Raw genomic sequence first — 13,699 nt, 5'->3', positions numbered from 1 at the left:
AATTCGTGGTCTGTCCATAGACCTTAAATGGCGCATGTAGGTGTTGAAAGCTCCTGACCTATAGAATGTGATTACGCAGCGCAGCCTTATGGGGAAACATCTCTCAATGAATCACTGTGTATCTATCTAAGTATAAAACCCGATACCGCCAAGGACGGTGTGCCGTATCCCCCTATCACATTATTTTGTTAAGTGATATGGAATTATATCATTATAGTTTAAAAGAAATATTATTTTATATTCAAAGATATTATCATAGTAATCATAGCTGAAAATATCCCATTATATGAAATTGATCTCATCGGTGAAGACACCTTTGGTGAAGATGATATTCTGCAACCAGCCCTCCGCTCATATCCCCATTATCTAGGGTGAGGAAGGGGATGGTGTAGCGGGTGAAAACACGCCCTCTATTTTTCAAAATCAAAAGATTTTTAAAGAGAGACAAAGTTGAATCGTTTTCTGATTGGTTTATTAGAGCAGTATGGACTAAAACCTCATATAAGGCATTATAATGAAATAACATTTGAGAATGAAGACTTTGATATGGTCAAAAAATATAACACATTTTCAAAAAGACAAAAAGGGATGCAATGAAATTCATAGGATACCGTATACTTAACGAAAAACAGCGTAAAAATCCTTAAAAATGTATATAAAACATGCAACTAAGGCAGACAACATGCACGCGTGCATGTTGTAGCACAAGACATCGATCAAGCCACTCTTGACAAAATAGAAGCCCTCAGAGAAACAGCGACGTAGCCAGGAATTTGAAAGGGGGGGGGGGGAAAGCACATATTGCGATTGATATGGGGAGGGGATTAAGGTGAGTAGGGGTCCCCCTCCCCTTTGATATATTTTTGAACAATTGAAGGTCTTTAGATGCGATCTGGTGCAATGTTTTGCCACTTTCATCATTATCATATGATATTATAATTTGATTTTGTTTCCTGTTTGAATTCTTTACATGTTCTTTTACATATTTTATCAGAGAGACAAACATATATAGTGCCCTTTTACAATTTTCCGGGTAGGATGATACTTGTTTATTGTCCAATGTCTGGAATTTAATACATTTGACGAACTTAACTGATAGACAATATAAACTTTCATATTTTGTAAGACAGCCAGATGTGCGGTGGCCTAAAAACAAATATCGTTATCGCAGTGTATTAGCAGTGTAATCATTATTTATAGGAAGCGCGTATCACGTACGATTGCAAGCTTAGCTTCATAACATGCTGTTCGTGCAACAACTCATAACAGAAAGGATAAGAACAAACGTTGTCGACGTTGTGCAAACAGTTCGTGACACTCCATCGAGTGCGGTAAGGTATGCAACATGTATTTTATTACGCAGTGGCCAACTGTAGGCTTGTAATAGGCTATAGACTAAATTTAGCTAATTGCATCTGCCAAACTAAGTAAGTAGCTGAATCAGTAGGCCTGGATGTTACTACGATTATAATCGAGTTAACGGAGCTGACGTATTCACAATCAAAAAAGCACTGACAAAGTACCATGCTTAAAAACAACAGTTTTTAACATTTGTTCGACACTGAAAGAGGGTGGAGGAAGGGGGGGAGCAGTTGGCCCCCTGCTCCCCTGGCTACGTCCCTTCAGAGAAACCACTAGGAATATCCATGAGGATCTCAACACTGGAACGCAAACTGCTCTCCAAATCGCAGAAGAACTGCTCACTATAAGAGAGTTACTATAGAATGGAAAGAAGCTGCACTTTAAAGATCACTTGGGGACACAATGCAATGCTATGAGTGAAACTGAAGAATTGGATGCTATAGACTAGAAGTTTAGGTTTCCTAGCAAGAGCTCTATACAGCAGGAACCAACATTCACGGACTCACTCAAAACAGTTAAATGGTAAAAGGAGGGAACAAATGGAAATTGCAAGTACCAATAAAGAAGAACAAGAAGCAGATTAAAAACCCATGCGGAATCAATTGAAAAGAATTATAGAAACGATGAATACAATTTTAGAAAATGAACCCCTAGCTCAAACAAATATACCTTTCCAGGACAAAAGTGATTAATGTATTGAATGGAATGAAAAGGGTATACCCCGTACCCAAAATATTCTGATGTAACTTTTTGTTTGAATATAATATTTCTTAAATCATAAAATCTTCTATAATATTTTCGAACTTGATAACACAAATGTTAAAAAGCAAAATTAAATGTATAATATCATTAGTCATGATCTGCGTACTAAATGCTAAGTATGCTGATTTATAAAAAAAAATAATAATCTGTTGAAGACAGAAAAAAACCCATTTAACTTATGTAAGGGTTTATAAATATATACCATTAAGAAATACTCTTCTTTCATTTTGGTTGCTATCAGAATATGATCAAAGAGCTCACCAAAGTCTACCGATTAACATATATTACCAAATGAATTCATCGGGAGACAAAATCAAAGTATGAAAAAAAGAAAAGTCGATGCGTTTAAGCTGCCCGATGATTGTACGAGCTTTATGACGTCATTCTTTCCGAGGGGGAACGGTTAAATCCGCTGTATTTTTTTTCAATTTGTTTAAACGTAATCAAAATACATACGCCTGTGCAATTCAAATTTTTCAACATCACTGTCAGCAGCAAATGTGGTCATTTCAAGACGTCGTACGGACTCCAGAGCGTCGACAAGGTCGGCCCCAATAGCACTTACTAATATCTCATCCTTTTTTAGGGCTTGAAATGCGGCCTCCATATCAGCGGGAAGGAGGGCAGTGTCCGGGGGAACGTTCTCAGCAATATGAGATGGCTTGTTAGTCGGTACTGGAGGTGGAAGAGGTAACTTACGTTCGATACCATCTATTCCAGCTGCGATTGTAGCAGCTAGACTTATGTAAGGGTTTCCAGCACTTGATCCCATTCGATTCTCCATGTAGATCCCATGAGCCCCGACTGGCTTCAAACGAAACGCACATGAACGGTTATCTACTCCCCACGTGGCGTTAAATGGTGCGAATGTATCTGGTTTCACCCTATCTCTACAATTTACAGTTGGACTCTGTAGAAAGGATAATGCTGGAGCATGTTCTAGAAGACCAGCTATCCAATGTTCTCCAATCTCTGAGAGTCCATAGGGCCGAGAAGGATCACCTGTTTTAGGCGTCTTACCATCGAGTGACCACAATGAGTAATTGAAGTGCCCCGACGACCCTTCTTCTTCAGGATATGGCTTCGACATAAAACTGGCGACAAATCCGTTTTGCATCGCCATTTCTTTTACACCAGTGCGGAAAGTGGCGGCGTTATCTGCGGCCTTGATTCCAAATGTCGGGCATATGACCAACTCAAACTGACCTTTGGCGTATTCAGTTTCGACGCATTCAATATCGACTCCGGCTTGTGAGAGATTTTCAGCGACCTTGTCAAAAAATGCTTGGTGCTTTGCGAGACGAATAGTGGCGTAGCAATCTACGCCATCGATGATCGGTTTCCTATTTTCTTCATCCACTACCCAAAACTCGTATTCAAATGATGAGAAGATACTCAAATCTCTGTCCTTGAGCTTCTCTAACTGAGCCCGAGCGACGTTTCGTGGATCTATTAACGCCTTGTCGCCGTCACTGATGTCCGATACTGAGACGAACACTCTCGCTGTATTTGGAGTCCATGGTAATACTTCGAACGTGGACAGATCGGGTAGAAATACCAGATCAGAGCAATGGTATTTCTTAGCGATAGAGCTTTCAAAGGGTATGTCTGATCTTGCTGTCCACGAAAAACAGAAACCTGGAAACAGGATTCCAGATGTGGCGGTGCTCTTAAAGTGGCGAGCAGGAATGGTTTTAGATCTAGCGACCGCGTTGGTATCAAGAAACTCAAAGCGAATGTTTTTAATGTTTTCTTCTTGAATCCTCTTCTCCACAGCCGTGAGTAGCTCCATGCTTTGCCCTGTAGACGTCATAATTTTTGGTCACAAGTTTCTGCAAATTGGATTAAAAAAGACTTTTGTTGAAAATAACGTTCATAAAGGAACTATATCAGAATGACTTAGGATATATAAAAACAAAAAATCGACAATAAATAGAAGTTACTACGTATAGAAATGATAGAACGATTGCTTCAAGATTTATCAAGTGACATGAAATAAGTATATCATAGATACTATGAAGAATATATTTCCGTGAAATGCTTCTTATCCCTTGCCCTTTTTACTCGTACTTTCGCAAGTAGCCATGGCAACATAGTATTCTTTCTTTTTAATGGACCGTCATGGGCGCCTTTTGAGTTAAATCTGTGCACCAGTTAAAGTGCCACCCTAACATGTATCCATATCATCACATATCAGTAATGAAAAACACTTTCGGACGGGTTTCTCATTTTTCCTCTCTCAGCTGTTGTAAAACTTCATTTGCCGGGTATTGCATTGGTATTGGTTAGTATTGGTAATTATTTGCAAAACAACGTTTTATTGTCCAACCCCAGCCATTACAACAGTTTCGGTCCCAATTGGGTCTTACGTGGAGGTAAATATAAGCGTGGGCTCACCATGGAGCGCCAATTTGGGCCAGTGTTGTATATGTATTAAATATGTGTGGGTAAAGATACGTGGGCTAACTTGAGCAACGCCAATGTGGGTTGGATGTGGTCTACAAATCGCGTGTTCATTCTGGGATGAATGATTTTACATAGGAAATTAATGAGCATCAATCTGCGTTATAACTGGGTTGATATGCGGGTTGGAAATATGTGGGAGATGTTCAAGTTGGATGTCTGATTGGGTTCCACGTAGATTATATGAGTTTCACTTGCGCAAATGAGTGTGGGTAAACCATGGATGCCCAATTGTGTTCTATGTGCTGAGTAAATATACATATCGGTCACAAGTGGGTTTTCATGAAGGTTACAAAGACCATATAAGGATTTTTTATTACAAATTGCGTTATCTGTTTCTTTTTTTTTTGCTAAGCCTTGGCAGTAGCAAACACCAGGGAGAAGAGAGTATTGGTGACTATACATTTAACGGTATAGGCTCTACCCCAGAGGCGCAAAGACCTTCATTAGTTGCGAGGGAAATATTTATTATAAGTCGTCCATGGGAGTGGTCTAAGGGGAGTGCCCCCCACGTCCCTTTGAGAAATATTTTCAAAAAAGGTTGGAGGTTCCCATATCTTGTCACTTTTTAAACAATTTTAAAGAATTTTCAACATATATGTTGTACCTTGTGTACAAGATATCAGTTTATGTATTGTACTTCAGGAATTATTTGTAAGATGCTGCCTGCAATTGCTGGTGGTGGTGGGCAGAGGGGTTGGCTTACCCCGAAATTTTATTGGGCCCAAAGTCCCCCAAAGTAGAAAGAAGGGAGGGGGGGGGGGTGACGGATACTATCTCGATGCACCCGACTGGCTACGCCACTGTGATAACCTGCTAGAATTAACTTTTCTTCGATAACAAAGTTCACGCCGATAAATATGTTTTGCCCTATAAATTAGCTGCATGATATACACTTAAATAAGAATGTCAAGTGGACTTAGGAGACAACGGGTTTTCAAGTAGTAGGCCAACTGGACCTCCTCCCCTGTCGGCCTTGCTTAACGAAAGCATATGAGGCTCGATAAGCTATACGAGTCTTAATTACCATGTCAGGTTTGGTTACTTTATATACAATTATTATCATAAAATCCATTATATTAATACCTTAGGCTAATGTTAGAAATTATGTATGTTAATAAAGGTTAATAACGAATCAATCAGATTCCTAGGATATACTGCTACTTAAATTACCAATTTTGAGCCAATTCAATTGCAAGGATATTCCTCTTCAACTTGAGCATGAACTTACCACCCGTTTATACTGTTATTGACTGGAACGTAACGCTCGCTAACACAAATAATACCGGTAAAGTAACTCCCCTCTAGGTCATGACGGCGTTTGTTATCGTCCGCTAAAACACTGTCCTGATAATTTTACCAGGAATGCCATTCAACTTGTCAATAATCTCACTAAAGTAGGATAATTCCCTTCTCATTGGAAAACAAAAGGCTACTGCTGATACTCCTCACAAATCAAGCTATCAGCCGAATAGTCTATACTTCAAGTTTTGGGAACGATCTTTGAAAAAAAAAATCCCCACTCGTCGTATCAGACTTTTACTCGAAAATGAAAATGAATTGTTCATGCTGGTTTCAGGTTCAATATATTAGTATATTATATTAGTCAGAAGACAAAACGTTGAAACATTTGTCATTACACGTGGATATTCTATGAGAACCTTTCGATAAACACAGTTGAACTTGTAATATGATCATCATTCACATACCTCAAGTGACAAGGGTCATGTCACTCAAAGTAACCTAACATTGTAAATAAAGGGTAACTGCCGTGTGATTGATAACGGTGGAGAAAGCCACATGTAGGCCTATACGTGCACGTAGCATGCGGCAAATTCGTGTATGTTACTCACATGCACTGGCAACATGCGTGCATGTGACCAACTCTTCACAGTAGGCGACCTATAGCTATAACATTCTTTTTCGTATTTTGGAGTATTCAGCGCTTCCGAACTATAGTTGTACCTTTTCCTACAAATATTGTCGTAGGCTATACTTCCAAACAATAATTTTAGATATATTATACTCAAATCAGATAGCCTATACATGCTGACATTTAGCGTAAGTTGCGTAACTGCTGGCGGCCCACGTGTGTTTTAAAGCCTTCGTGCACTCAATATCGCCAAGAAGTTCTGTTCTAAAATGTGTCTACCATGATTACATGTTGGTGGAAGTTGCGAATTGGGAGAAGTAATCATGGCGGAATCAATTCGTGGTCTGTCCATAGACCTTAAATGGCGCATGTAGGTGTTGAAAGCTCCTGACCTATAGAATGTGATTACGCAGCGCAGCCTTATGGGGAAACATTTCTCAATGAATCACTGTGTATCTATCTAAGTATGAAACCCGATAACAAATGACGATGTGCCGTATCCTCCTATCACATTATTTTGTTAAGATATGCAATTATATCATTATAGTTTAAAAGAAATATTAGTTTACATCCAAAGATATTATTATTGTTATCATATAGCTGAAAAATATCCCATTATATGAAATTGATCTCATCGGTGGAGACACCTTTGGTGAAGAAAACATTCTGCAACCAGCCCTCCGCTCATATCCCCATTATCTAGGGTGAGGAAGGGGATGGTGTAGCGGGTGAAAACACGCCCTCTATTTTTCAAAATCACAAGATTTTTAAAGAGAGACAAAGTTGAATCGTTTTCTGATTGGTTTATTAGAGCAGTATGGACTAAAACCTCATATAAGGCATTATAATGAAATAACATTTGAGAATGAAGACTTTGATATTGGTCAAAAAATATAACACATTTTCAAAAAGACAAAAAGAGATGCAATGAAATTCATAGGATACCGTATACTTAACGAAAAACAGCGTAAAAATCCTTAAAAATGTATATAAAACATGCAACTAAGGCAGACAACATGCACGCGTGCATGTTGTAGCACAAGACATCGATCAAGCCACTCTTGACAAAATAGAAGCCCTCAGAGAAACAGCGACGTAGCCAGGAATTTGAAAGGGGGGGGGGAAGCACATATTGCGATTGATATGGGGAGGGGATTAAGGTGAGTAGGGGTCCCCCTCCCCTTTGATATATTTTTGAACAATTGAAGGTCTTTAGATGCGATCTGGTGCAATGTTTTGCCACTTTCATCATTATCATATGATATCATAATTTGATTTTGTTTCCTGTTTGAATTCTTTACATGTTCTTTTACATATTATATCAGAAAGACAAACATATATAGTGCCCTTTTACAATTTTCCGGGTAGGATGATACTTGTTTATTGTCCAATGTCTGGAATTTAATACATTTGACGAACTTAACTGATAGACAATATAAACTTTCATATTTTGTAAGACAGCCAGATGTGCGGTGGCCTAAAAACAAATATCGTTATCGCAGTGTATTAGCAGTGTAATCATTATTTATAGGAAGCGCGTATCACGTACGATTGCAAGCTTAGCTTCATAACATGCTGTTCGTGCAACAACTCATAACAGAAAGGATAAGAACAAACGTTGTCGACGTTGTGCAAACAGTTCGTGACACTCCATCGAGTGCGGTAAGGTATGCAACATGTATTTTATTACGCAGTGGCCAACTGTAGGCTTGTAATAGGCTATAGACTAAATTTAGCTAATTGCATCTGCCAAACTAAGTAAGTAGCTGAATCAGTAGGCCTGGATGTTACTACGATTATAATCGAGTTAACGGAGCTGACGTATTCACGATCAAAAAAGCACTGGCAAAGTACCATGCTTAAAAACAACAGTTTTTAACATTTGTTCGACACTGAAAGAGGGTGGAGGGGGGGGGGGAGCAGTTGGCCCCCTGCTCCCCTGGCAACGTCCCTTCAGAGAAACCACTAGGAATATCCATGAGGATCTCAACACTGGAACGCAAACTGCTCTCCAAATCGCAGAAGAACTGCTCACTATGAGAGAGTTACTATAGAATGGAAAGAAGCTGCACTTTAAAGATCACTTGGGGACACAATGCAATGCTGTGAGTGAAACTGAAGAATTGGATGCTATAGACTAGAAGTTTAGGTTTCCTAGCAAGAGCTCTATACAGCAGGAACCAACATTCACGGACTCACTCAAAACAGTTAAATGGTAAAAGGAGGGAACAGATGGAAATTGCAAGTACCAATAAAGAAGAACAAGAAGCAGATTAAAAACCCATGCGGAATCAATTGAAAAGAATTATAGAAACGATGAATACAATGTTAGAAGATGAACCCCTAGCTCAAACGAAAATACCTTTCCAGGACAAAAGTGATTAATGTATTGAATGGAATGAAAAGGGTATACCCCGTACCCAAAATGTTCTGATGTAACTTTTTGTTTGAATATAATATTTCTGAAATCATCAAATCTTCTATAACAATTTCGAACTTTATAACACAAATGTTAAAAAGCAAAATAAAATGTATAATATCATTAGTCATGATCTGCGTATTAAATGCTAAGTATGCTGATTTATAAAAAAAAAATATTAATATGTTGAAGACAGAAATAAAACCCATTTAACTTATGTAAGGGTTTATAAATACATACCATTAAGAAATACTCTTCTTTCATTTTGGTTGTTATCAGAATATGATCAAAGAGCTCACCAAAGTCTACCGATTAACATATATTACCAAATGAATTCATCGGGAGACAAAATCAAAGTATGAAAAAAAGAAAAGTCGATGCATTTAAGCTGCCCGATGATTGTACGAGCTTTATGACGTCATTCTTTCCGAGGGGGAACGGTTAAATCCTCTGTAATTTTTTTTTCAATTTGTTTAAACGTAATCAAAATACATACGCCTGTGCAATTCAAATTTTTCAACATCACTGTCAGCAGCAAATGTGGTCATTTCAAGACGTCGTACGGACTCCAGAGCGTCGACAAGGTCGGCCCCAATAGCACTTACTAATATCTCATCCTTTTTTAGGGCTTGAAATGCGGCCTCCATATCAGCGGGAAGGAGGGCAGTGTCCGGGGGAACGTTCTCAGCAATATGTGATGGCTTGTTAGTCGGTACTGGAGGTGGAAGAGGTAACTTACGTTCAATACCATCTATTCCAGCTGCGATTGTAGCAGCTAGACTTATGTAAGGGTTTCCAGCACTTGATCCCATTCGATTCTCCATGTAGATCCCATGAGCCCCGACTGGCTTCAAACGAACCGCACATGAACGGTTATCTACTCCCCACGTGGCGTTAAATGGTGCGAATGTATCTGGTTTCACTCTATCTCTACAATTTACAGTTGGACTCTGTAGAAAGGATAATGCTGGAGCATGTTCTAGAAGACCAGCTATCCAATGTTCTCCAATCTCTGAGAGTCCATAGGGCCGAGAAGAATCACCTGTTTTAGGCGTCTTACCATCGAGTGACCACAATGAGTGATTGAAGTGCCCCGACGACCCTTCTTCTTCAGGATATGGCTTCGACATAAAACTGGCGACAAATCCGTTTCGCATCGCCATTTCTTTTACACCAGTGCGGAAAGTTGCGGCGTTATCTGCGGCCCTTATTCCAAATGTTGGGCAGATGACCAACTCAAACTGACCTTTGGCGTATTCAGTTTCGACGCATTCGATATCGACTCCGGCTTCTGAGAGATTTTCAGCGACCTTGTCAAAAAATGCTTGGTGCTTTGCGAGACGAATGGTGGCGTAGCAATCTACGCCGTCGATGATCGGTTTCCTATTTTCTTCATACACTACCCAAAACTCGTATTCAAATGATGAGAAGATACTCAAATCTCTGTCCTTGAGCTTCTCTAACTGAGCCCGAGCGACGTTTCTTGGATCGATTAACGCTTTCTCGTCGTCACTGATGTCCGATACTGAGACGAACACTCTCGCTGTATTTGGAGTCCATGGTAATACTTCGAACGTGGACAGATCGGGTAGAAATACCAGATCAGAGCAATGGTATTTCTTAGCGATAGAGCTAACAAAGGGTATGTCTGATCTTGCTGTCCACGAAAAACAGATACCTGGAAACAGGATTCCAGATGTGGCGGTGCTCTTAAAGTGGCGAGCAGGAATGGTTTTAGATCTAGAGACCGCGTTGGTATCAAGAAACTCAAAGCGAATTGTTTTAATGTTATCTTCTTGAAACCTCTCCTCTACAGCCGTGAGTAGCTCCATGCTTTGCCCTGTAGACGTCATATTTTTTGGTCACAAGTTTCTGCAAATTAGTTAAAAAGACTTTTGTTGAAAATTACGTTCATAAAGAAACTATATCAGAATGCTTTAGGATATATATAAAAAATCGACCATAAATAGAAGTTACTACGTATAGAAATGATAGAACGATTGCTTCAAGATTTATCAAGTGACATGATATAAGTATATCATAGATACTATGAAGAATATATTTCCCTAAAATGCTTCACTTTCCTTGCCCTTTATACTCGTACTTTCACAAGTAGCCATGGCAACAATGTATTCTTTCTTTTTAATAGACCCATGGGCGCCTTTTGAGTTAAATCTGTGCACCAGTTAAAGTGCCACCTTCACACGTATCCATATCATCACATATCAGTAATAAAAAATACTTTCGGACGGGTTTCTCATTTTTCCTCTCTGAGCTCTTCTGAAACTTCATTTGCCGGGTTAAGTATTGGCAAAATGTTTCGTTGTCCAAACCCAGCCATTACAACAGTTTCGGCTCCAAGTGGGTCTAACGTGGAGGTAAATATAAGCTTGGGCTCACCATGGAGCGCCTGCTTGGGCCAGTGTTGTATTTGTATTAAATATGTGTTGGTAAAGATACGTGGTCTAACTTTACTTGGGCATCGCCAATGTGGGTTGGATGTGGTTTACAAATCGGTCAATTAATGCGTGTAAATTCTGGGATGACTGATTTTACATAGGAAGTTAATGAGCACCCATCTGCGTTACAAATAGGTTGATATGCGGGTTTGGAATAAGTGGGGAAATGTTTGGATGTCTGATTGGGTTCCAGGTGGATTATATGAGTTTCACTTGGGCAAATGAGTGTGGGTAAACCAATGGTTGCCCAATTGTGTTCTATGTGCCTGAGTAAATATACATATCGGTCACAAGTGGGTTTTCATGAAGGTTACAAAGACCACATACGGATTTTATATTACAAATTGCGTTATCTGTTTTTTTTTTGTGCTAAGCCTTGGCAGTAGCAAACACCAGGGAAATGAGAGTATTGGTGATTATATACATTTCACGGTATAGGCTCTACCTCAGAGGCACAACAACCTTCATAAGTGGCGAGGGAAATATTTAAAAGTCGTCCACGGGAGTGGTCTAAGGGGAGTGCCCCCACTTCCCTTTTACAAATGGTTTTCAAAATGGAGTTTGCCACATATTTGTCACTTTTGAAACAATGTTGAAGAATTTTCAACTGTATATGTTTTACCTTGTGTACATGATATCAGTGTATGTATTGTACTTCAGGAATTATTTGTAAGATGTTGCCTGCCATTGCTGGTGGTGGTGGGAAGAGGGGTTGGCTGACCCCGAAATTTTATTGGGCCCAAAGTCCCCCAAAGTAGAAAGGAGGGGGGGGTGACGGATACTATCCCGATGCACCCGTCTGGCTACGCCACTGTGATAACCTGCTAGAATTAACTTTTCTTCGATAACAAAGTTCACGCCGATAAATGTTTTTACCCTATAAAGCTGCATGATATACACTTGAATAAGAATGTCAAGTGGACTTAGGAGACAACGGGTTTTCAAGTAGTAGGCCAACTGGACCTCCTCCCCTGTCGGCCTTGCTTAACGAAAGCATATGAGGCTCGATAAGCTATACGAATCTTAATTACCATGTCAGGTTTGGTTACTTTATATACAATTATTATCATAAAATCCATTATATTAATACCTTAGGCTAATGTTAGTAATTATGTATGTTAATAAAGGTTAATAACGTATCAATCAGATTCCTAAGATATACTGCTACTTAAATTAACAATTTTGAGCCAATTGCAAGGATATTCCTCTTCAACTTGAGCATGAACTTACCACCCGTTTATACTGTTATTGAATGGAACGTAACGCTCGCTAACACAAATAATACCGTTAATTTAAAGTATCTCCTCTCTACGTCATGACGGCGTTTGTTATCGTCCGCTAAAACAATGACCTGTTAATTTTAACCAGGAATGCCATTAAACTTGTCAATATTCTCACTAAAGTAGGATAATTCCCTAATTCTCCTTAATTGGAAAACAAAAGGCTACTGCTATACTCCTCACAAATCAAGCTATAAGCCGATTAGTCTGTACTTCCAGTTTTGGGAACGATCTTTGAAGAAAAAAAATCCCCACTCGTCGTATCAGACTTTTACTCGAAAATGAAAATGAATTGTTCATGCTGGTTTCAGGTTCAATATATTAGTATATTATATTAGTCAGAAGACAAAACGTTGAAACATTTGTCATTACATGTGGATATTCTATGAGAACCTTTCGATAAACACAGTTGAACTTGTAATATGATCATCATTCACATACCTCAAGTGACAAGGTCATATCATTCAAAGTAACCTAACATTGTACATAAAGGGTTACTACCGTGTGATTGATAACGGTGGAGAAAGCCACATGTAGGCCTGTATACGAGCACGTAGCATGCGGCAAATTCGTGTATGTAACTCACATGCACTGGCAACATGCGTGTATGTGACCAACTCTTCACAGTAGGCGACCTATAGCTATAACATTCATATTCGTATTTTGGAGTATTCAGCGCTTCCGAACTATAGTTGTACCTCTTCCTACAAATATTGTCGTAGGCTATACTTCCAAACAATAAAATTAGATATATTATACTCAAATCAGATAGCCGATACATGCTGACATTTAGCGTAAGTTGCGTAACTGCTGGCGGCCCACGTGTGTTTTAAAGCCTTCGTGCACTCAAGAGCGCCAAGAAATTATGTTCTAAAATGTGTCTACGATGATTTCATGTTGGTGGAAGTTGCGAATTGGGAGAAGTAATCATGGCGGAATCGATTCGTGGTCTGTCTATAGACCTTAAATGGCGCATGTAGGTGTTAAAAGCTCCTGACCCATAGAATGTGATTACGCAGCGCAGCCTTATGGGGAAACATCTCTCAATGAATCACTGTGTATCTATCTAAGTATGAAACCC

General features: G+C 39.3%; 2 protein-coding genes across 3 annotated transcripts; both read right to left on the bottom strand.

Annotated features, from left to right (window-relative positions):
* Positions 1-564: 564 nt before the first annotated feature.
* On the bottom strand, positions 565-6,235 carry LOC139969533 (lengsin-like). Of its 2 annotated transcripts, none has more exons than XM_071974605.1 (2): positions 5,761-6,235; positions 565-3,956 (listed from the first exon to the last, which is right to left on the bottom strand). In XM_071974605.1, the coding sequence occupies exon 2, from the start codon at positions 3,935-3,937 to the stop codon at positions 2,558-2,560; it is 1,380 nt and encodes a 459-aa protein (XP_071830706.1). In that variant the 5' UTR covers positions 3,938-3,956; positions 5,761-6,235; the 3' UTR covers positions 565-2,557. The 2 variants fall into 2 exon arrangements, with proteins under 2 accessions (XP_071830706.1, XP_071830705.1); XM_071974604.1 differs by having other exon boundaries at positions 567-3,956; positions 5,819-6,235.
* A 1,045-nt stretch (positions 6,236-7,280) lies between these two features.
* LOC139970154 (lengsin-like) lies at positions 7,281-12,964 on the bottom strand. The gene is made up of 2 exons (XM_071975797.1): positions 12,569-12,964; positions 7,281-10,751 (listed from the first exon to the last, which is right to left on the bottom strand). Exon 2 carries the CDS (start codon positions 10,730-10,732, stop codon positions 9,353-9,355), a length of 1,380 nt encoding a protein of 459 aa, XP_071831898.1. The 5' UTR covers positions 10,733-10,751; positions 12,569-12,964; the 3' UTR covers positions 7,281-9,352.
* Between the last annotated feature and the right edge of the window lie 735 nt (positions 12,965-13,699).

This window comes from Apostichopus japonicus, chromosome 7 (assembly GCF_037975245.1).
Source record: "Apostichopus japonicus isolate 1M-3 chromosome 7, ASM3797524v1, whole genome shotgun sequence".
Taxonomy (NCBI): domain Eukaryota; kingdom Metazoa; phylum Echinodermata; class Holothuroidea; order Aspidochirotida; family Stichopodidae; genus Apostichopus; species Apostichopus japonicus.
This window is presented reverse-complemented; position numbering and strand designations above follow the sequence as displayed.